Source organism: Drosophila ficusphila, unplaced genomic scaffold (assembly GCF_018152265.1).
Source record: "Drosophila ficusphila isolate 14025-0441.05 unplaced genomic scaffold, ASM1815226v1 contig_198, whole genome shotgun sequence".
In the NCBI taxonomy this organism is placed as follows: Eukaryota; Metazoa; Arthropoda; class Insecta; order Diptera; family Drosophilidae; genus Drosophila; species Drosophila ficusphila.
In genome coordinates, this window is record NW_025064092.1 from 10,105,600 (window position 1) to 10,127,382 (window position 21,783).

The following is a 21,783-nucleotide window of genomic DNA, read 5'->3' on the forward strand; positions in this document are numbered from 1 at the left end:
CATGTACACTTAAGACACAAAGCAGTCAATTGACAAAATAAAACCACAAAAAATAGCAATCACTAAGGTTACGATTACGGATTGTATTTCCCAGAACGACAAGCGGTACAACATCCGGATCACAATGAACAAAGACAACAAAAACGAGAGGTGAGGTAGCAAAGTTAAATGATTGGATAGTCAGGTGTAGCAGTGGGTAGGTGGGCATATGGGATATGCAGTCGGTCTAGAAGAGCAGATCCTCGTCTCCATCATCATCAAGGATGTTCTGCACTTCCTTAGCCTCGGCCAATTTGCCTAAACGCCGCTGCTCCTCACGTAATTTATCGGTTGCCTTGCGAGCCTCACGCTTCTTATCCTGAATCTTTTTTAGGCGATAGAACTCCTCGCGTTCCAGTTCGTCCAGTTCGCTGATAATGTACTCTATTGTTCGGTTGATGCGGGGTATGATCACTGGAAAAAAACCATATTCATTAGTTTACAAACATTTTATTAGAGTTTTTCTCAACTCACCGTGTTCGATGGCATTAACTCGCCTGTTGGTGACCTTAATCACATCGTCAAGAGTCACAAAGGAGGTCTGCAATGAGGCTAATTCTACAAGGAGGCGCACGGCGCTCTGGTAATTCTTCTTTAGCTTAGCCAACTGCTGACCACCGCGTGCCAGTCCGGCCAACTCGTAGGTATCCACGCCATCCGTATAGGGCTCAAAAACAGGCAACGTTACGCCGGCCACATTATCCTTTTTGGTGCGTATCTTGATCTGGGCCTTTGTAACGTTCTGCAGCACAATTTGGTTGATATCTCCAGTCGTGAATTTAACCTCAGCCAAAGAGAATGCAGCCTCCTTCATAACTTGACCCATAAGGGTTTTCGTCTGTCGAATTGAACACAAATATAAGAAAATAACAGTGGTGAAATCCACCTCCTCACCTCAATGATCTTGCCTAAAATAAGACGAAAGCGCATCTGCAGGGCATCTGCCTTCTTTTTCAGCAAACCATGTCCCTTAGTAGCGCCCGCCAAACGCGATTTCATCAGCGTTTGGGCACTACGGAAATGGGCCATATGCATATAACAAGGGCAACTTTTACAAAAGGATTAACTACTTACCCACGCGAGGGAAATATGGGCAGACGGTCCTTGGATGCCATCAAAAATCAAACAAAAATATGCCACTCAACAAAAAAAAAAATACACAACACGCACCACGCCAACCAAGTCCGAACTATAAATAACAACAACAAAATATTTACTAAATATATGCGACACCACGAAAATAAAATAGACGACAAAACGAGGGAACAGCGAACAGCACAACAAACTGGGCCAGCGAATGAAAACTCATTGAGCGACCTGGCGAGAGAATGACGGTCTTGGGATGGAATCGAATCGGATCGGATCGGTGGGACTATTATGGGGGCTCGGAATTGGATTCGGGCCCCTCAGCTGTTCCGGAACAGCTGTCACACTTTATGGCACAGTATGTTATACTTCAAGGTATATCCGATCAACAAACACCTGCCAGTTCGGTATAAACAATCCGTGATCTATTATTTTTTATTAAAAACTGTGAGAATAAATGACATTAAATATTTCAACTAGCTCACCCACAAAATTTCCAAATAACGGTAAGGCATCAATACAAAATAAATTAATAATAGATATAGAACTAAACAAGAGGCGTTGTTCCGCAACGGTTGTTACCGTTTATTTCCGGTGATACAATTGGCCAAAACATGAAATTATGTTGTCAAGCCCGTTATTTTATAAATGAGTGCGTTAAACAGGGCATTGTTAGCATGTATTAATAAAATAGCTTATCTAGGCAACCTTTGAATAATATTTTCGACACAGTACAAATTTTGCATTAAAAATTCTTGTTCCCAGTCTTGGTGGATATTGGCAATAAAAATAATGATTACTTTTCCAAATATACTGTTTCACCTCGGAAATCGATGGAACATAAAAAGGATTTACCAATTAAAGGTTGGTTAACAATTTCTCCTCTTCGATTGTCACCCAATATGACGATTGTTACTTAGGCAGTTCAGTCTTATTACCGTTGAAACAGATTGATTTTGATTGACTACGATTGCCAATAATAACGCACAATTTTTGGAAGGGCCTCAAATAGGCGAAGAAAAATAGCTGCCACACGCTCAGCACATTAACTTTGAAATACTTTTGTACTATAGGTATTCAGTTACGGTTAGAGTTTTACACATAAAAAAAACTCGATAAAAATGTTATAATCGAAGGTTTAAAAAACAATTACAGGTATAAGTGTCTTTCATCCTTAACAAAGAGAATGTATAAACAATAAACTGGCAAAATTATACAAACAGGATATAACTTAAAAATGCATTCACATACCTCTTCATTTTTGTTTTTTTTTATTGTTAAAACTGAATTTCAATTGTTGATTTTTTATGCTATGCAATAAAAGTACAGCTAAACACCTAATACTTATACAGAAGTTTATATGTGTGTAAAGGAACATGCGTTTGCACTGTTGAAGTTATACAAATACATATGCACATAGACGCACATTTTTGCATACTTTTTGTATTTTAAAAGAACATAGATTTTATCCGTTAAACACAAACTATTGATTGAAAAACATTACACCAATCTGCGATCACAGTTTGTTTATACATTTAAGTGCTTTATAATACATTTAACCACTTTAAAACGCCGAAATTTAATTAAACGTGCGGTACAGACGAAGAAACCGAAATGAGAGAGTAAGCTTTGTAAAAATGGCGGATGTGATAAAAAAAAAGGGACAAAGGAAAGGGAACGGGTATGAAAGGAGAGCATGAAGAGAACTGTTTGCCAATTTTTCATGATACTTGAAATAAAAACTTGAGAAGATTGCACCGATTAAATTGAAAATCATACGATCATGTTTTATGCAATATTTCAACCGCTTATAAAAACTTTTACTAACGAAACGAATAAACAACAAACTGGCAAATTATACAAACAGAATAAAACTTTAAAATGCATTCACTTACCTGTTCATTTTTTTTGTATCCATTATAAATACTGAGTTTCAATTGTTGATTATTTGTGCTATGCAATAATTGACTTAAACTTGAAAAGTACAGCTAAACACCCAAACCTATCCAGACGTTTATAGGTGTGTAAAGGAACATGCGTGTGCACTGTTGAAGCTATACAAATACATATGCACATAGACGCACATTTTTGCATACTTTTTGTATTTTAAAAGAACATAGATTTTATCCGTTAAACACAAACAATTATTGAAAAACATTACACCACTCTGCGATCACATTTTTTTATACATTTAAGTGTTTTTAATACTTTAAACCACTTTAAAACGCCAAAATTTAATTAAACGTGCGGCACAGACGCATCGGCTTTCTGATGCACGCCAAGGAAGAAACCGAAATGAGAGGAGAAGCTTTGTGAAAACGGCGGAAACGTAATAAAAAAGAGAGAGAGGAAAAGGAACGGGTACGAAAAGAGAACAAGAAGAGAACCGTTTTTTCATTTCCCAAGTTTTCATGATACTTGAAATTAAAACATGGAAAGATTACACCGATTAAATTGGAAATCAAACGATCATTTTTTAGACAATATATTAACCGTTTATAAAAACTTTTACTAACGAAACGATCAACAAATGTGCTCAACGGTATTAAAAACTCATTCGTCTGTCCGAGCAGCGGGAAAAATATTTCCATAAAATAAGCTTTTACTTTCAGGATAATTACCGCATTTGAATATCGTACTTGAAAAAAATCAAAAAATAAAGTCAAATAATTGTTGATATCCAAACATATTTAAGATATTAATATGTTTATAATATATAGCCTCATTTTTCTGCGTGCAGAAAATCTATTGTTCCGCGCCCTATTTGGACAGTTCGAATAAGTAGGGGTATTAATTAAAGTAATGAATATGCATACCAGGTAGTCAAGCTTTGCCGAGACTCCAACACGACTCAAGGTTATGTGGTCCACATATTTATGTACATATAAATTTTATTTGCATTAAAAATCGCTGTTCGTTGCGCTTTAAAAAAGAACCACATAATTTTAAATTAAAATTATAAGTTTAATTTTAGCAGTGTCTAAAAAAAAATTTCTTCTACCCAAATTTTTAAAAAAAAAAATACAACAAAGGAGTTCCCGTTTTTTGATTGTGGCACGTCCTGGTCGTTGAGTAAGTCGATAACGGAATGCGAGTGAAATACGTGCATACATACATATGTACGTACATTGTAAGTCGGATATAACCTCACAAAGGCGGAATCAACAGTTGGTGCGAGTTCGCACAACAAAGGGGGATTGTGGGAGTATTTTACGGGGTTCGTAGCAGGGAAAACTCGATTTTACTAAGCCAGCAATTGTACTCGTATTGGTATCTGTTTTTTTGGCATAAGTCACAGCCAGGCAATCGCTCACGCACACACTATTCCTTCACTGGTGTGTGAACGTTGCGTATACGCATGGCTGTCACTCGAAGGATACGACAACAACAGGAACATCAACAGAGGCGCCCCCTTTTCTTTATTTTTAACCCCAACCCAAAGGCCAGAATTTTTCTCATGCTTCGGCAATGAGGCAAACACGAGGGCATACATTGGGAAAAAAATTACCTAAAATCAAAAAATATAACTTAACTTTAAAAATATTTTTAAAAATCGTTGTTATGCCTTACCTTATAATGTGACTCTACTTAGGACTTAAGTCTCAAGTTTAATAATGCCTAAAACTGTGATGTTTTAAAAAAAAATTTAAGGATCAATATATTTAAGTTGACACCTTACTGTTTAAGAAGAGTAGTTAAAATGTTATCTAAAAAAATAATGTACTTAGATACTTTTCTCAAGGTGTACAAATGGGATGCTGTTGCTGGTAGTTCGCTTTTGACGGCTACTCCAGCTGCTCCAGTCGCATTTCGCGTGTGAAAGCGCCCGCAAGTAGGTTACACATTTTTCCCAGCTGCGTAAGTTGGCGGAGAAAAACAAACAAGCCCTCTCGATACCGTCCAGTTTATTCGATCCAATCTGCCACAAGACTAAAAAGTAAGTGGAACTAAGTTCTTGATTTAATGGAGTCCAACTCCTAATCGATTTAGCACAGGTGATATAACCGTAGCCATGCTATTTGGATTAAATTGACAAGATGATGGGGTGCTTGAAGGGGGAGTGCCATTAGGGACGGCTTTCAATGGGGGTGTGTCATTAGGGCATCATTACTGTTAGGGAAAGTGCAATACGTATACGAGCGAAAGAGAGACTACAGAGCCGAAGAGTTGCGACTAATTGAGTTATAGAAAAAGTGTCCTTTGCATACATATATATGCACGAGTACTTATTTGCATACGACACATATCATAACGATTTTGTGTGAGCTTGACTTCAAATATATATTCAGCATAGGAAAAATCATTTTTCCAATCAAAAAATCCTTATTATATTGCACAGACCTATCCATTTATTGAATTACGTGTATAATAATTAATAAATTTTAAAGAATGCATGAGATAATCACCCCAACATCATTACCCGTTACTCAGGCCTTGCTCATCAACTGTAGGAATAGTGCCGCCCATAGCTGTGCCACTATGGAATACAAAATGATCGGATTGGAGCACTGCGACCAAGTGCTGGAGCACCTGCGTCGCAACTTCTTCGCCGACGAGCCGCTAAACAAGGCGGCCGGTCTGTGTCAGAATGGAAGCAGTTGCGAAGCTCTCGAGGATCACTGTGTGGAGGCCATAAAAGATCGCATGAGTCTGATGGCAGTAGACGCAAAGGAGGAGGGCAATTGCAAAATAGCCGGCGTGGTACTTAATGGGATCTTGCGACCGAAGGACATGGCCAAGGCGTTGGGAAAACTGGACTCCAGTTATGATGAGGGTTTCCGAAAAATCTTCGACTTGCTTTACAGGCACAATCTGAAAAATGATCTCTTCGAGGCGTTTGATGTAGACCGCATGTTCGATGTCCGCATCCTATCGGTGGATTCCTGTTATCGTGGCCAAGGCATTGCCAATGAGCTTGTAAAGCAATCCGTAGCGGTAGCCAAAAAGAATTGCTTCCGCCTGATGAAAGCCGATGCCACAGGTATCTTCTCCCAGAAGATATTTCGCTCCCATGGTTTTGAGGTCTTCTCGGAGCAGCATTATGCCAAGCACACGGATGAAAATGGCAAGATGATCCTTCCCGTTGAGTCGCCGCACATCAAGATGCAGCTACTTTACAAACGAATTTGTAACGACAACCAGGAGAACAAGGAGCAGCCCCATTAAGTAGACGGCTGGTTGACTCTGTTTGAAACAATAATTTGTACTATTTTTTACATACAAACAAAACATTTATTAATGCATCAATGTATTGGAATGTACTCTAGGGTAGGTCGATTTAAATGGAATGCAAATGTATACGGAAAGTAACCTCTGGACAATTTCAACGAATAATCTCTTAAGCTATATCTACAAATATTTGGTTTCTAAACATATTCAGTTCAAAATTTAAATGACATTCTTAAAAAAGAACATTTTAAACATTTAATTTGGCCATTAAAAGGAATGCATTCAATACCAACCAAATAAGCATTTTATGCTTTCTAAATGCAAATAAATTATAAATTGTATACCTTGAAGTCTCGATAAACATAACCTTTTTTACACTCAAAGATCTCTATGAGTATTTGAGGTGTCAAATGAAATGTATGGGTAGGTTCTAAGGGAACTTAACAGATTACCTTAGGATACTTTTTTTTGTAACAATTCTTAAAGTGTAAATCGACCGACTCTATAGTGTAGGCAGCTGCCTGGCTGGTTTAATAGTAATTGTAAGTGTTTGTAATTGTTGTTTTTATGGGGACCAACTGTTAACAATACCCAAATAAAGTACACTGTTGTGCCAAAATTTAACCAAGCAGCTCCTTCTTAATCACCCCACTCTCCAACGTACTCCTCCTCTAAGGACCTAATATCACAAGCGCAGATTCCAATCCTCCTTTCTTACTCTCTGGCAACCTGGCAACTGGCAGGTACTCCTGTTTCGTGTGTCTATCGTTTTGCAGTTAATTTACTCTGTGGTGATTTGCTTCTCGTAGATGAAGATGATGTCCTCATCGGTGCCGTAAGCGCGACGTGCGGTGTCCATGGTTTCGATGTGGCAGCGACAAACGTCTATGGAACGCAGCCAAAAATGAAAATCAATGAAATGGTCGCGTAACTAAAGGGCATTGTGGTGGCTAGATTTGAATAAATAATACCAAAGTTGCTTTGCTTTGGAGATTAGTTTGAAATTGCTAATGGGAATTGTGTGGGGATAATAAAGTTTACCCCTTTCTATATACATTCGAACACAGATAGGACAACTTTTTCAGGTATTACTTGTTCCTCTGCTTTGCTTTAAGTACTCACGGCCATCGTGGACCTCTGGGTTATGGTAGAACATCTTATTGGCGGCCATGTCGTAGCCACAGAGCACCACATAGTGTCCCGCGTAGCTTTTTGATTTTAGTAAGCGTGTATTTTTAACGATGAAAGGTATAAGAAAACATCTTTTCATTTGGGATTCGGGAGGTTAAATATTGGGATGGGTTCTGGTTTTTTTTTTCGCAGTGCACTCACCCAAATTTCTCCAGAACATTGCGTTTACACACCTCGCAAGTGAGCAGCGAGGCGTTGGTCAGCAAGATGACGGGACCATGGCGGGCCAAGTGCCGTAGTATGACCTCCATGCCCACGGTGCGCTGCTCCACGCGCAGTCCATGTGCCCGTGCGTCCTTGAACTTGCGCGTTACGCGACGTTCGTCCTTGTCAATGATCTTTGAGTAGTAGGTATGCTGGGCGTAATTGGGATCGATCCCAAGAGTCTGCGTAAAGTATTCGTGGCGCACCTTTTATTGGGAATATCGGGATAACTCCAATCAGTTAAAATTTGAATACCTCAAGACAACAACATTACCTGGTACCGCATTAGCAGATAACACAGATCGATTGTCCAGGTGCTCGAACCGAATCCTTCCTCACTACAAACAGCTTCAAAGTTTCCAAGAAGCTGTTCCCTCTGCTGGGCTGAAAGTATCATGATTATGCAGGACACTCCGCAGTCCCAATTGTAACGCTGCTGGAAGTGCGTCAAATTGTAGTGCTTGCTCGGTGGCAGTCCGTTCATCCTGGCAAACTCGTCTTGGTCCTAGTGCCCCTTTGGTCCTGTGCCCTCGACTGCGCTGTTGTGGCGAATGTCGCGTCTATTTGGGGGAATGTTGTTATTTTTCGGGGTTGATTTTCGTTTTTTTTTTGGTTGCGAAGATGACGTGCAATGTGACCGCACTTGGTACAGCTTAAATATCCCAGCTGTCGAACGGGTCTGGTATAAAAATAGTTATGAAGAAACAAAAATATTCATCCCTTTTTGAATGTTTTTTCAGCGGTAAACACTACATGTGACTTTGGTCAAACCTCCCCAACAACCCTCAAGAGAGCTAACCCCTTGAAAATCACTAAAAACTGGAAAATGCTCAGCTACCGTTATGGGATTTCGTTGTTAAGCCGCAACGGTCACATTAGCGCGCTGGCAACATATTTTTTTTACTATCTAGTGTGACCAAAATTATTATTATTTTCACGTGTAACACATAAAACATCTACAAAAGCAAGCACCAGCTAAAATAAAGAAACCGAACCCCGATCAGCGAACCAGCAGTGGACCAGCCGCAGAAAAGGCAGGAGCTCCAAAATTATCCCGCCAACCTCGAAAAAATTCGCCCGCAAAACAGCGGCGTTCCCTTAGCCGGAACAACAAGAAGAAGAAGCACGTGTACGGCGTGCCGTGAAGAAAAGGGGGAAAAACTAAACAACGAGGAGGAGCTTAAGGGGCTGGCCAAGATCATCATTATCCCAGTTGAAAATCGGAGGACATGGTGCCCATTGGAGCCGTTCATGGCGGCCATCCAGGTGTAGTGCATCCGCCACCGCAACCGCTGCCCACAGCACCTAGTGGCCCGAATTCGTTGCAGCCTAATTCGGTCGGGCAACCGGGTGCCACCACCTCATCTAATAGCAGTGCCTCCAACAAGAGCTCGCTGTCGGTTAAGCCCAACTACACGCTCAAGTTCACCCTAGCAGGGCACACCAAGGCTGTATCGGCGGTCAAGTTCAGTCCGAATGGCGAGTGGCTGGCCAGTTCCTGTAAGTATAGCCAGCGAAATCCCCGGAAATTAGCCGTGTTGTAGGGACGTTAAAAATTAATTAAAAATTATCCGATAACTTTTTTAAGTTCTATGTTCAATCAAATAGTTAACCGTTTATGGATAGCAACAGTCTTGCTGAATTTACCATGTGGGTATCCACATAAGAGAGAATCTGGAAACTGGATTTAATAATATTTTCCAGTTATTAATAGTCATCAAATACAAAACTATCTGTTTTCGTTTCACAGCTGCTGATAAACTCATTAAAATCTGGGGTGCCTATGATGGCAAGTTTGAGAAGACCATCTCGGGCCACAAGTTGGGCATCAGCGATGTGGCCTGGAGCTCGGACTCGCGACTCCTTGTGAGTGGCAGTGATGACAAGACCCTCAAGGTCTGGGAACTGAGCACCGGAAAGAGTTTAAAGACCCTGAAGGGGCACAGCAACTATGTATTCTGCTGCAACTTCAATCCGCAGTCCAATCTGATTGTCTCCGGCAGCTTTGACGAGAGCGTTCGCATTTGGGATGTGCGCACTGGCAAGTGCCTGAAGACCCTGCCCGCTCATTCGGATCCTGTCTCAGCGGTGCATTTTAACAGGGACGGCTCTCTGATTGTAAGCAGCAGCTACGATGGACTATGCCGCATTTGGGACACGGCCAGTGGGCAGTGTTTGAAAACCCTGATCGACGACGACAATCCACCGGTAAGCTTTGTCAAATTCTCTCCCAACGGCAAGTACATCCTGGCCGCCACGCTGGACAATACTCTCAAGCTGTGGGACTACTCAAAGGGCAAGTGTCTGAAAACGTACACGGGACACAAGAACGAGAAATACTGCATATTTGCAAACTTCTCGGTGACGGGAGGAAAGGTAAGATTAAGACATTAACTACGTTAATCCCCATATAAATTAAACAAGACTGAGTCGATTTGTAACACTGAAGTTCTTTTATAGATAAATTAACTTATCAAATATCAAAAATGAATATTTATTTCATTTCAGTGGATTGTGAGTGGCAGCGAGGACAATATGGTCTACATATGGAATCTGCAGAGCAAGGAGGTCGTGCAGAAGCTGCAGGGACACACTGACACCGTGCTGTGTACCGCCTGCCACCCCACGGAAAACATCATTGCATCCGCGGCACTCGAGAACGACAAGACCATTAAGCTGTGGAAGTCGGACACATAGAGTGGACGACTTGTATCGCTGGTATCCAGCTGGAGGACGGGAGATCGGCCGGAGCAGCAGCTTGAGCTGCTTTACACATACATTTCTTGGATAATATTATGTTGAAGGAATATCAATTCCTCTTTTTTTTTGTATACATAATTTATTGGATGAAACCTTAAATTCTACTTTTAAATCACAATTTAAAACTCACATTCTAAGGCAGAAGAGAAAAACCCAAAAAAAAATCGGAAAAACAAAAAAAATTTTATGTATAGATATTTATTAGCCTATTGTATTGGCCACAAAAAACACAAGCGAAAAATATTCCCTTAAAATGTTTGTAACCTTTGACACAACCACACACCCAACCACAAAAACTATGATGATCTTTCGGTGACGAGAAAACTAAATTTAAGCAAAAGCCACACATGGATGCTCGGAGCAAAATCCGAGCACCAGAAAGAATATATATAAAATACGAAGTGTAAATTTTAAATAAAAGAAACACGACCTCAATGACGCCCAAATGCTCTTGCATTTGAATCGTTCTGCGAGGCGAGTCACTTATTTGTAATAGTTGAATCTTGTTTGGTTTTTTTTGGGGTCGATGGGTAGTATGTGACATACGTAAAATCAATTTGTAATTTTGTGTTGAGAAGAAGTTCAGACTGTAGAAGGCAATAAACATAATTAATAAACCTTTTTTCCCCAAGGTCGGCCAAAATTAGAATTTCTGGCGCCAAAGTGAGTGTGACCTTCAGCAGGAGCCAACTTTTAGGCCTGGGTCATACTGGCTTTCCGATAGTATGACCGTTATTCTTGATATTTCGACAGCGGCGCGAGACGGTCACTCGGGCGTCGCAAATCAAAAATCGAAAAAACCGACGAAAATACGGAAAACGCGGATTGGATTCACTCGTTGGGCTGAACTCAACCGAATCCGGAATCCAAATCCTCAGCAATGTGCGCGCCGATCCGCCAAACAATCGCATAGTGAATTTTGCAAATTTGCAAAATAATTTCGGTCCGCCGCAGTCGCACACACATACACACCCGCCCACTTACACATAGCGACACGGGTAGGAATAAAAAGAAGCAATAAAAAAGTTAACGCCGTGATCGTGGGAAAATCGATTTTCCTGTAACCAAATTTACAACACTAGTGGATAGATTGATGTTAATCAAACGATTATAAATTAATATTTTTTTTTTGCCTGTGCTAAGTACGCTCAGAGCGAGAGAGAGAGACAGGGCGGCGTGAACCGGTGAAGAGAGAAGGTGAGAGAGGTGTTGTTCTGCAAAAAATTAGCAAGGCAACCAAACGTTTATAAATACATATATATTCCAATATTCAAATTGCAAATATTAATAAACAGACAAGATTAACAACAAAAACAAACACCTAGAAACAAGAAATTCATATACGAAAATAAACCAAACAAATCGGCGGGAGCAAAAGAGACTTTAAAAACGTGAGAGGCGCCAAAAAGTGTATAATTTTCGCGGCACGCCCAAAAACTCGGAAAAACTCCCGCCCACGCCACGCCCCTGCCTCCTGCCACACCAGCGACAACAAAATCAACCTGCAGCGAAAAGGATATCGAAGAAATTGTGGCGGATAGATAGAAAAAGAAACCCAAAACATTTGGGCACTTCATTTTCTTTCCTCTCCGTTTTGGAATGGAAAACATGGTAGTTACTAAAAACTGAGTTATATATAAGAAATTGGTCAGGATTTGGATCAGAAAAGGGTCAGTGGTTTTTATTATTAATAAGTCATTTTGCCTAAGTGATTAAACATTCTACTCAAAGCCCCTGTGGATACCCGGCTACGCCCTTGGCTAGCCACCCGCTAACGTACTGCCCCGCCTGTTCCCCGCTTTCGACGCCCTTGGGCCTCCAATTAGCACATTTCGGTTAGTCGTTGTTTTTGCCATGTGTCTGTATGTGCACAGCTGCGGCCAAAATATTAAGACTAAATATAGCCTTTTCAATATTCATATCGATATTAAAGGCATATTTGTCAAAATATTTTACAAAACCTTATGTATTCATGAAAAATGTTGAATATCCTTGTTTGAACTGAATAAATAGAATAGAATAGATTAAAAACTATTCAAGACCTAATTTCTTGTTAAACATTTGCATAAAATCGGATTTTAAAATAAATGTCTTATATGAAATTTGATTAATGGCTTCTAAAGATCAAAGGATTATTTTTTGTACTCCGATGTGAGTCGGTTTATGCAGAGCTAGTGTGTTGTTCTTTTTCGGTGTGGCATGGTGACCTGTTAACTTGGAAAGTTACTCGGGATCTCGTGACTTGTGTCTGCATTCAATATTCATAGCCAACGGGAAATGTCCTTGAGCAAGGGTTTCGCCCGCAGAGGCAGTTTGACCCCCTTTTAACCCCCGCCGGGCGCAGCAGGGTGTGTACTACACTCTTATGCTAGCACTTCCTCCGCGTACAGTCACCACACGACCAAGAAAAGAAGGAAAAAACGTCTCATTACAGGATGTTTACTCAATATTACTCAATGTTACACTCTGTAAACAACTTTCGAATGAGTGGGTTTATTGTAGAAGAAGGCAGCAAAGAAGAATTGAGAATTCTGCTATGTAAACACTCAAGAGTCTGATATTTTCATAAAATGAAATAAGGTTTAGTATTTGGAAATGTTGCATTATCTACAATTTGTTTTGATTTTTTTTTGAATGAGGGAAGTCAGAGGACAACATTGCATCCTTGGCAAGCTGTTACCATATTTACTAATCAAACACAATTTAGGCGTGACGATCATAAAACATGACTTAGCTTAGCGTTTTGTTTTCATAAATCTTGAAGTCGATGCACTTTCTGAATTGCTGATATAGATAAGAACAACTGTTTACTCTAGTCTGTAGACAATATTTCCAGTGTAAACATTTTATGTATGAAATGGCTTAGCATTACTTTATCTTGGCCGCACTTTATTAAAGTTAAAACCTTGTGAACGATTATTAGCTTTATTAGTTGCTTGCATTATTCAATACAGTTTAAGCAGTTGTTTTCGGTCGCCCTTATCTCAGATTGCACTGAAATTTTTATTAACCTTAAGCCGGGGGGAAAAGTGCATTAGCAGTGCGACTTGTACTTATTTACTTACATTTTATATGTAGCAATAATTAACAACTGGTGGTTGTGTGCTCCGCCGGCGCTTATCTACGCACAGATACAGACAAATAGGCCCGTGTGTGTTTGTCGGTGTTTGCTCAACCTACTGCGATAAGCGCTTTTCTCTGTCTCTCTTTTCCTAGCCCTCGAATAGTGTCTCCAAAACTATCTGCCACTACCGTCCACTGCTCCCAGCCATTCGAGGCGCGTGACAAGCAGCAGAAAAAACCAACATCAACCATAATAGGACGAACAAAAACACTATAACCCAGCTTTGCAGTTCACGTCCCTCCTAATGTCCCTAGCTACCCATCAGGCTTCCACTATCCCTCGCAAGGCTGTCATATGATGTCATATTTGGTAAACTATCTACCATACCATAATATTGAAGTACAGCCGTACAACAACAGATCTCTCACCTGGAATTCGGTTAATGTCCCTACTAATGTCCTTATCTTGTTTTTGACATGCAATTATCCTATCTGTCTACTCGAGTGCTACCGATGCCGGTAAATTAGGTTCACAACCAACTGGTATCTACTATTCAGTCCAATGTCCTTCATTTTCTTAGTCATGATGTCATATTTGTCGGCAGGACTAAAAGCTGTCAGCTGATTTACTATTTTATATCCCTGAAATAAGTGTCCTTGCCAAGTTCGCTATCTTCTTTTTGTCTTCCAACGTATCTTGCGAATGGCCTAATCCTTTTTTTTCACTTTATTTTAAACTAAATAAATCTGCTTTCTATTTATAAAATTCCCAGAAAATTACAAATGACTACATATCTCGGCAAGTAAAAAATATCATAACTACTGTCCTACCGGAACCGAGTGCAAACGCTCTAAATTAGTCACCTACTATGGCATACACTCACTGTATCTATTATCTAAGTTCGCTGTGACTCGAAATGATTTAGGAATAGGTCGGCAACTGCACTACGATCACTACGCAAGCGATCGGTTTACACGGGGTAAATAAACGTTTAAATTCTTTAACAAAGACAAAATTCAGTAGATTTGTGTTCTCCGCAAACCGGGATATTTGCATTGAAAAATGCTGCAGTTGAGATGTTTATAGTGTCGATAACTAATGGGCAAAACTTAATATTTGGTGAGCAACGGAGGTTGGTTCTTCGACGTGTAGCAAGTACATAGTACCAACAATGGTTAGCGGAGCACTACCCTCCGTTGATTGTGTTCTACGCTTGATAAGGTATTTAATTTATTATTATGACGGGGCGCACACACTCATAGGCATTTCCATATACCATATGGGCAGGTGTACCTGACCGAGTTTTATGGAGCTTAGTTTACCGGCGACCGTCTTCGAAGCTCGAAGCACGGGAGAAAAATACAGAGAACGCGCGTCTAAAACGAACAAAATCGAGTCGAAAAACGTGCAGCGAATCCCAGCGATATATACGAAACCAATACGAAATAAATTAAATAAAATAAAAACAAAAAACGCGTGATTATGGACTGGTGAGCGGGGTGACTACAAAGGGGTAAAACAAAACAATGCCCGTAATTCATAACACCTGAAACGATCCCCTGTGAACTGGGGATTTCCCATTCATTGAGCTCACCGGTGGACTTTGACATTGACTGGTGTGCAAAGGGAAAATTGTTTGATACTAAAAAAATTTCGATATTTACGCTCTAGTTCTGATTCAAAGAAGAAATTTTGTTATTTCTTGTTTTTGAATTTTTGGAAAGTTTTTCAAGCGCTTGGCGCAAAAGATTATTAAAACAAAGTTATGTAATTTTAATGGATTCTTCAAAGCTAACTCCATTTATTTCTGTGTGCTCGGTGTACCTACCTTAATTGACTTCTAGGCCAGTCCAGAGACGTGCTAATTAATATGCCCTGGCTTATAAGGGAAGTGAGAACCGAATATAGCAGGCCTTATGGCGTAGAATGTGAACTATTAACTTGGCTAATGGAACGGCTTTTCAAGTGCCCCAGTGCGATGATGTGACTCAGGGCAGGTGCTCACGATTAGATGTACGTTATTTGCACTTAGAGCTTCTCATCGGTGCTTTGGAATCGTCCCCGGGAACAATGTTCCCCGGCAATTAACCAGTATTTATCAGCAATGGCATATTACAGTAGTTGTAGATAGCAAATAGATTTATATATCAGCACTCTGTTTTGGTGCATATGTATTAAAATTAGCGGGATTGCTATTACAGAATCCTTTTACAAGGGCCATGGTTAATAACTTTATCTATTCCTTAGAATTAGCTAATAAGGAACTAAAAATATTTTAATAAAGAATGTTATCGCAACAATAGGCGACCATTATAAAGAATCATTCTTCAGTATTATGTAATTATTTGCCATTGTAGATTACCTTGTTCATTGGCACTGATAACCGCTTTAAATTGCACCACTTAAAAGTTTTGGTTTTTTTATTTGATTTTTTATTTTTGTGAATACTTAACTGTTTGAACTTTCATTTTTTTTCCCTTAACGCATACAACCACTGTATTTTGTTTTGTGCACCTCCCTGCAATCGTTGGAGCGTTGCATTCATTTTCATTTTCTTGCAGTTAGTTGCGAAAAAAAGAGAAGAAAATAAACAAAGCCAGCAAATGAAAAGCACCACGTAGTTATACTGTTGAAATAATTGTGCCGACCGAGTCAGACAGTCCGATTTTGTTGTTTATGTAAGAGAGAGGACCGGACCGGTTATCGCCTGTGATCCAAGTTCATTACGCCCCACACAACAATGATCCCGGGTTATCTGGGAATGTGTTTCTCCGGAATTGTCGTTGAACCGCCTTCTCCGGCCGTATGATTCATTCACAATTGCAATCTTGATCAGTGATAAGCACACTGGAGTCATTGGCATCGGTTAAGTTTGATTCGCTTCGGTATTTGTATTCGGTATTCGGCATTCGGCTTGTCCCTCCCACAACCAGTTGAGGATCGCACCGAACCTCGTGTCCCAGCGGTTCTCGGGCCGGAATAAGACCGCTCTGACGTAAAAACGCGTGTATCTAAGATTTTGCAATTGTCGAAGGCCGCTGCTTATCGCCGGCGGATTGTATATATGGTACTTGTACGCGGGTCCACATAAAACATTCCCCGGGTGAAGTGGCTCTTATCGGAGTGGCTAAGTTGCCGCAATAGTCGAGCCAAATGGTTAAGCAGAAAATGGGTTATAGTGGCCAATAAATGCGGACAAGAATGGCAACTTAAAGAACATTCAATGTAAATAAATAATATATTTCTAAAAAAATTGTTTAGGTTTAATAGATTTATTAGTAAAATAAAAACAAATAGATCCTAAAATCTAAAATCTCCATTAATACATAAGATTTATTTTTTAGTATGGTTGGCTCCCACAATCAGTTATTCGTTAAAAGTCAAAAATATAGCTGAGATGGGATGTGTTGAAATAAGTAAACAAGATAAATGAGGTTTGAATTTTAAAGGACGTCTGATTGGCTTATAGCCGATAAGTTTTGTTCGAGTGTTGTTGAAATTCATGATGACTGTTAAGCGATATGAGCACTCAAATCGTTATTCGTTCGTACTTTATTTAGGGCGTCTCATGTGAGCTTTTCCAGTAATCGAACATAAGAAGCAGTCCTCCTGGAAAATTGAGAGATTGGTAAACATTCCATTCCTACCGAGCCCTCCATATATTGTTAACACCGCCCAACCTTCCAAGCAGCTGAGTACTGGAGTTCCTATGGGGCTCACTCCCTTCAATTAAACAGAAATGTGGTGGATAAATCGATATGGGGCGTGTGTAATCTTTATGTGCCGCCGGTATTGGAAAACGTCACTGTCTGAACACGACACTCCCGTGGGATTCAAATTGATGGAAAGTTTCGCTGGCATTCTGTTTTCTGGTCAGCGATTTTCGCCTATTTTCCCATTTTCCTGGGTCAGTAGTCTCAAGTCGAACCGCATGAATCACGCATATCAAATGTGTGTATAAGGTTCCGACTTTCTGTCATTTCCTTTGTTCAATTTTCTCTCCCGGAATTCGTCACTGTTCTGGGGGCTTATTGTATGGGGCGTTGATTGTAGGGACCAGCATATATAATAATTGATTTAGTTTATACAAAGCTTTGTGAATTCGATTGGTCTTCTAGCAACAATTTTATTTAATTGCTTCCAGGAATTCTGTCTACTATATTTCCTAATTGGTAATTTTATTAGATAGGCTATAATCAGTGTAAGTGTAAGTGAATTATCATGTGTATGTCAATAAATGATTAATGAGAAAGTTATTATTGCTACTTTGATTTTCTTAATACACCTCAAAGTGTCATTAAAAAACCAACACAATTTCCGAATCCCCAAAACTAAATATATGACCTATTTGCTTGTTCATTTTTCTTTTTTAAATACTTCTAATCATATCACGCTTAGTCATTATAAAATGTCCGAGCAACAGCGGACGTTGGAATCATTTGCAAATACAATATCATTTAGATATTGGTGGGCACTTATATCTATTAATGATGTGTATAAATAAGCATAGAATTGGCTGAGATGAACTGACGTTATCTGCGCGACAACACCACCAGTAAAATATATATGCAATATTCAGACAAAAACTATAACCATCAAATCGTTGGCATTTGATCTCACACAATTGCTGCACAAATTAAGAAGAATCTTTTTAAAAAATATGGAAAAAGCTGGCAGGCGGTTATATGATCAATAGTTACGGGCTACCAGGCACGCGATGCTAATGATTAACATTCAATGGAAGTTATACGGGCCGCCCGCCCATTCACATGGTTCTAATTCAATCATATAACAAAAATGTGGCCGATGCTAAAGGTTAAATAAATTAAGTACACCGCATGGCCGGCACAAATTAATGTTTAATGCCGTATTACGAGTCGCAGAAGGGAGATGGTCGTTTCACGGGACATTTGTTTGTTTTTGCGGTTTAAATTCTGTATGAGTGTACAAAAACCTGGGAAAAAAGATGAATATATTTAAATGTAGAATATATTAAACCACAAAATATAATTTTTCTTGTTTTTATTCCATTTACAGAAATGTCTGACCAGGGATCAGAGCTAAGAGTCTCAAATGCAAGCAAGCCAACGCCAGCGGCAGGAACCAAGTCCAAGTTCACCAACAGCTGAAGAGGAAGCCGAGGAGATAGCAACTTCCGTTTCGCACAGCATTCAATCGCAGAGTTTAAGCACAAATACCTTACAAAAACATTACAAATTATTTACGGAGAAAGTGACGCAATCGGTTTAAGTCGAAAACGAACGAACACGAACGAACAAAACAAAAAAATAAAAAGCAAACAAGGCAAATAGATAACCATTGCGGAATACGATTACGCCGGAGCACAAGTCTACTTAAGGCAGGAGGACTATAGGACTATAGCCATTTAAGTAACTTAATAAACAAAACAAAAAAAAACAAAAACAAGCAAAAAAGCAACACACAACCCGCAAGCCAAGATGAACTCCACCACAAAGCATCTGCTGCACTGCACACTGCTCATCACTGTGATAGTTACCTTCGAAGTATTCTCCGGCGGTATTAAGATTGACGAGAACTCGTTCACGCTCGTGGATCCATGGACTGAATATGGCCAGTTGCCCACGGTTCTGCTGTACTTACTGCGCTTTCTCACGCTCCTCACGCTGCCCCAGGTTTTGTTTAACTTTTGCGGCCTGGTATTTTACAATGCCTTCCCCGAGAAGGTCGTCCTTAAGGGCAGTCCCCTGCTGGCGCCCTTCATCTGCATCCGTGTCGTCACGCGCGGCGATTTCCCAGATTTGGTAAAGACAAACGTGCTACGCAACATGAACACCTGCCTGGACACGGGACTGGAGAACTTTCTGATCGAAGTGGTCACCGATAAGGCCGTACATCTAGCACAACATCGTCGCATCCGGGAGATTGTGGTGCCCAAGGAGTACAAGACGAGGACCGGGGCGCTTTTCAAGTCCCGGGCATTGCAATACTGCCTGGAGGACAATGTCAATGTGCTGAACGACAGCGATTGGATTGTCCATTTGGATGAGGAAACGCTGCTCACGGAGAATTCAGTGCGTGGCATCATCAACTTTGTGCTCGATGGCAAGCATCCATTTGGCCAGGGCTTGATCACCTATGCCAACGAGAATGTGGTCAACTGGCTGACCACCTTGGCGGACAGCTTTCGGGTCTCCGATGACATGGGCAAGCTGCGACTCCAGTTCAAGCTCTTCCACAAGCCGCTGTTCAGCTGGAAGGGCAGCTATGTGGTCACCCAGGTGGGTTATTCCATTCATGAGTAGACTAATATGAGTCGGTTCACGGGGATTTCTGGGAACTTTCCCAAATGGTCTTCCATCAAATTTGTCAGCTTACTAAGCTTCATGCGAAAAAGCTATCTTGTGCGTATGCTTAGCGATTGAATGATAAGTCTTAGGCTCTTTAAACGATTAGGTTCTGGGTATTCAATACGTTTTAATTAAATTAAATTAAATTGATGAATTTTTAGTTTATTGGGGAGTATTACACCAAATTGAGTAACCAAAGAAGAGTAACATCTTTCAAGTTCATCAACAATAGGCGCTTAATACATTTGTAAATGAAACATACTAATATATTTTGGTTTTCTAGGTGGCTGCGGAACGTTCGGTGTCCTTCGACAACGGAATCGATGGCTCGGTGGCGGAGGATTGCTTCTTTGCGATGCGGGCGTTTAGCCAAGGATACACTTTCAACTTTATCGAGGGCGAGATGTACGAAAAGTCGCCGTTCACGCTGCTGGATTTTTTGCAGCAAAGGAAGCGATGGCTGCAGGGCATCCTGCTGGTGGTGCACTCCAAGATGATACCTTTCAAGCATAAGCTGCTGCTGGGCATCAGTGTTTACTCCTGGGTCACCATGCCACTCTCCACGTCGAATATTATCTTTGCGGCCCTGTATCCCATACCCTGTCCCAATCTGGTGGACTTCGTGTGCGCCTTCATTGCGGCCATCAATATCTACATGTACGTCTTTGGCGTGATCAAGTCCTTTTCGCTGTACCGCTTTGGATTGTTCCGATTCTTGGCCTGCGTGCTTGGCGCGGTGTGCACGATACCCGTGAACGTGGTCATCGAGAACGTGGCCGTTATTTGGGGCTTGGTCGGCAAGAAGCACAAGTTCTATGTGGTGCAGAAGGATGTGCGCGTACTGGAGACTGTCTAGGATATTATGGGTCTGGAGGAGGGAGTCGTCAAGTAGCCATGATCATCATATCGCCCCCTAGAAACCAAATGAAACAAAAGTTAAAAACAAAACAAATATCGCACAATTTGGCCAGGTTCAGTGTGTTGTCATGTCACTATCTGATTGATTTACTTTATTTGTACATTTTCTATGCATAAGAAACATTCACACCCACAACACACACCTGCACAAAGCACACACACTCACACCCGCACACACACTTATTGTTGTTTCGTTCTAATGTCATGATCATTCAAATTATTGCCAAAAAACAAAAGGAAAGAAAGCAGAGGGTAGCTAACGCAATAGGACAAATCTTGTAGACGGTGTCTTAAACCAAGATCGATGAAACTGCACGATTCACCACCAGCAACAACAGCCGTTAGGGGAACAATAACGATCCAAGAAAACCACACACAAAAAATCTTCATTAAGTGTAACATCATTATAAATATATTTTTTTTGTATAGTCTGTAGTGAAGAAATGCGCTATATTTATATAATTATAAATATTGTATGTATATTGTGTAGATTTATTATTATTATTACGATTATTTAAAAATGTGTACATTAATGTATTGTAAATTGATAATCTGTTAAATATCATTCACACCGAAACCAAGGATAAAAATGAAAGCAAACTTGAATGTTAGACTTATGTACTTATATGTGCAATTACCGATGTACTTTGAGTATTGTTTGGCCTATGTTAATGTGTCATTCACTACAGGATATCTACCCCTTAGCCCAAAAGATCAGGATCGACATTTTTCCGTGTAAATTGTGAGGTCCTTACAGCCCCATAGAAACGATTGGGGTGTGAATGATATGATCGTGATTAGCAAAAGTGGTCCGGGATTAATTCTCAGGACTCCGTCGAATTTCCCTGTTTTTTTTTTATATATACAAATTTAGTGCTCTGCTTTAGTGTTTCTTTTTTTTGTTTCTCTCTGTCATTCGGTTTTACTGTTATCGGTGCTTTGAGACCCACACGCCCAGAGCACCCACCCTTTAATATGGACCACGTGCATTGCAGTCACCTCGTAAATCCCAGCAGAGCGCGA

At 40.3% G+C, this 21,783-nt stretch overlaps 5 protein-coding genes across 13 annotated transcripts; 3 read left to right on the top strand and 2 right to left on the bottom strand.

The window, feature by feature from the left end:
- Nucleotides 1-63: 63 nt before the first annotated feature.
- LOC108092944 (probable V-type proton ATPase subunit D 2) lies at nt 64-1,387 on the bottom strand. Of its 2 annotated transcripts, XM_017192812.2 has the most exons (4): nt 1,114-1,377; nt 934-1,051; nt 514-877; nt 64-453 (listed from the first exon to the last, which is right to left on the bottom strand). In XM_017192812.2, exons 1-4 carry the CDS (start codon nt 1,152-1,154, stop codon nt 227-229), a joined length of 750 nt encoding a protein of 249 aa, XP_017048301.1. In that variant the 5' UTR covers nt 1,155-1,377; the 3' UTR covers nt 64-226. The 2 variants fall into 2 exon arrangements, with proteins under 2 accessions (XP_017048301.1, XP_017048303.1); XM_017192814.2 differs by lacking the exon at nt 934-1,051 and having other exon boundaries at nt 1,114-1,387.
- A 467-nt stretch (nt 1,388-1,854) lies between these two features.
- LOC108092943 (arylalkylamine N-acetyltransferase 1) lies at nt 1,855-6,644 on the top strand. Of its 3 annotated transcripts, none has more exons than XM_017192809.2 (2): nt 1,855-1,989; nt 5,557-6,644. In XM_017192809.2, the coding sequence occupies exons 1-2, from the start codon at nt 1,918-1,920 to the stop codon at nt 6,289-6,291; spliced, it is 807 nt and encodes a 268-aa protein (XP_017048298.1). In that variant the 5' UTR covers nt 1,855-1,917; the 3' UTR covers nt 6,292-6,644. The 3 variants fall into 3 exon arrangements, 2 of the variants coding, with proteins under 2 accessions (XP_017048298.1, XP_017048299.1); XR_001771457.2 differs by lacking the exon at nt 5,557-6,644 and adding an exon at nt 2,046-2,383 and having other exon boundaries at nt 1,873-1,989; XM_017192810.2 differs by lacking the exon at nt 1,855-1,989 and adding an exon at nt 4,748-5,062.
- Nucleotides 6,309-8,421, bottom strand: LOC108092945 (protein GUCD1). Of its 2 annotated transcripts, none has more exons than XM_017192815.2 (4): nt 7,964-8,421; nt 7,627-7,895; nt 7,417-7,556; nt 6,309-7,179 (listed from the first exon to the last, which is right to left on the bottom strand). In XM_017192815.2, the coding sequence occupies exons 1-4, from the start codon at nt 8,171-8,173 to the stop codon at nt 7,076-7,078; spliced, it is 723 nt and encodes a 240-aa protein (XP_017048304.1). In that variant the 5' UTR covers nt 8,174-8,421; the 3' UTR covers nt 6,309-7,075. The 2 variants fall into 2 exon arrangements, with proteins under 2 accessions (XP_017048304.1, XP_017048305.1); XM_017192816.2 differs by having other exon boundaries at nt 7,417-7,502; nt 7,964-8,420.
- Nucleotides 8,422-8,554: 133 nt separating this feature from the next.
- On the top strand, nt 8,555-10,950 carry LOC108092966 (protein will die slowly). The gene is made up of 3 exons (XM_017192855.2): nt 8,555-9,189; nt 9,440-10,065; nt 10,198-10,950. The coding sequence occupies exons 1-3, from the start codon at nt 8,919-8,921 to the stop codon at nt 10,384-10,386; spliced, it is 1,086 nt and encodes a 361-aa protein (XP_017048344.1). The 5' UTR covers nt 8,555-8,918; the 3' UTR covers nt 10,387-10,950.
- Nucleotides 10,951-11,208: 258 nt separating this feature from the next.
- On the top strand, nt 11,209-21,371 carry LOC108092904 (beta-1,4-mannosyltransferase egh). Of its 5 annotated transcripts, none has more exons than XM_017192757.2 (3): nt 11,209-12,119; nt 18,551-19,773; nt 20,126-21,371. In XM_017192757.2, the coding sequence occupies exons 2-3, from the start codon at nt 18,973-18,975 to the stop codon at nt 20,696-20,698; spliced, it is 1,374 nt and encodes a 457-aa protein (XP_017048246.1). In that variant the 5' UTR covers nt 11,209-12,119; nt 18,551-18,972; the 3' UTR covers nt 20,699-21,371. The 5 variants fall into 5 exon arrangements, with proteins under 5 accessions (XP_017048246.1, XP_017048244.1, XP_017048245.1 ...); XM_017192755.2 differs by having other exon boundaries at nt 11,209-12,060; XM_017192756.2 differs by having other exon boundaries at nt 11,209-11,646.
- The last annotated feature ends 412 nt before the right edge of the window (nt 21,372-21,783 follow it).

Coding starts and splice junctions, on each gene's coding strand:
- LOC108092944 (XM_017192812.2), bottom strand. CDS start 1,154: ATGGCATCCAAGGACCGTCTGCCCATATTTCCCTCGCGTGG. Junction 1,052..1,113: donor CCCATATTTCCCTCGCGTGG/GTAAGTAGTTAA, acceptor CCATTTCCGTAG/TGCCCAAACGCTGATGAAAT. Junction 454..513: donor AGTTAATGCCATCGAACACG/GTGAGTTGAGAA, acceptor GTTTTTTTCCAG/TGATCATACCCCGCATCAAC.
- LOC108092943 (XM_017192809.2), top strand. CDS start 1,918: ATGATTACTTTTCCAAATATACTGTTTCACCTCGGAAATCGATGGAAC. Junction 1,990..5,556: donor AAAGGATTTACCAATTAAAG/GTTGGTTAACAA, acceptor CCCGTTACTCAG/GCCTTGCTCATCAACTGTAG.
- LOC108092945 (XM_017192815.2), bottom strand. CDS start 8,173: ATGAACGGACTGCCACCGAGCAAGCACTACAATTTGACGCACTTCCAG. Junction 7,896..7,963: donor ATCTGCTAATGCGGTACCAG/GTAATGTTGTTG, acceptor TCCCAATAAAAG/GTGCGCCACGAATACTTTAC. Junction 7,557..7,626: donor AATGTTCTGGAGAAATTTGG/GTGAGTGCACTG, acceptor CCAAATGAAAAG/ATGTTTTCTTATACCTTTCA.
- LOC108092966 (XM_017192855.2), top strand. CDS start 8,919: ATGGTGCCCATTGGAGCCGTTCATGGCGGCCATCCAGGTGTAGTGCAT. Junction 9,190..9,439: donor CGAGTGGCTGGCCAGTTCCT/GTAAGTATAGCC, acceptor TTCGTTTCACAG/CTGCTGATAAACTCATTAAA. Junction 10,066..10,197: donor TCTCGGTGACGGGAGGAAAG/GTAAGATTAAGA, acceptor ATTTCATTTCAG/TGGATTGTGAGTGGCAGCGA.
- LOC108092904 (XM_017192757.2), top strand. CDS start 18,973: ATGAACTCCACCACAAAGCATCTGCTGCACTGCACACTGCTCATCACT. Junction 19,774..20,125: donor GCAGCTATGTGGTCACCCAG/GTGGGTTATTCC, acceptor TTGGTTTTCTAG/GTGGCTGCGGAACGTTCGGT.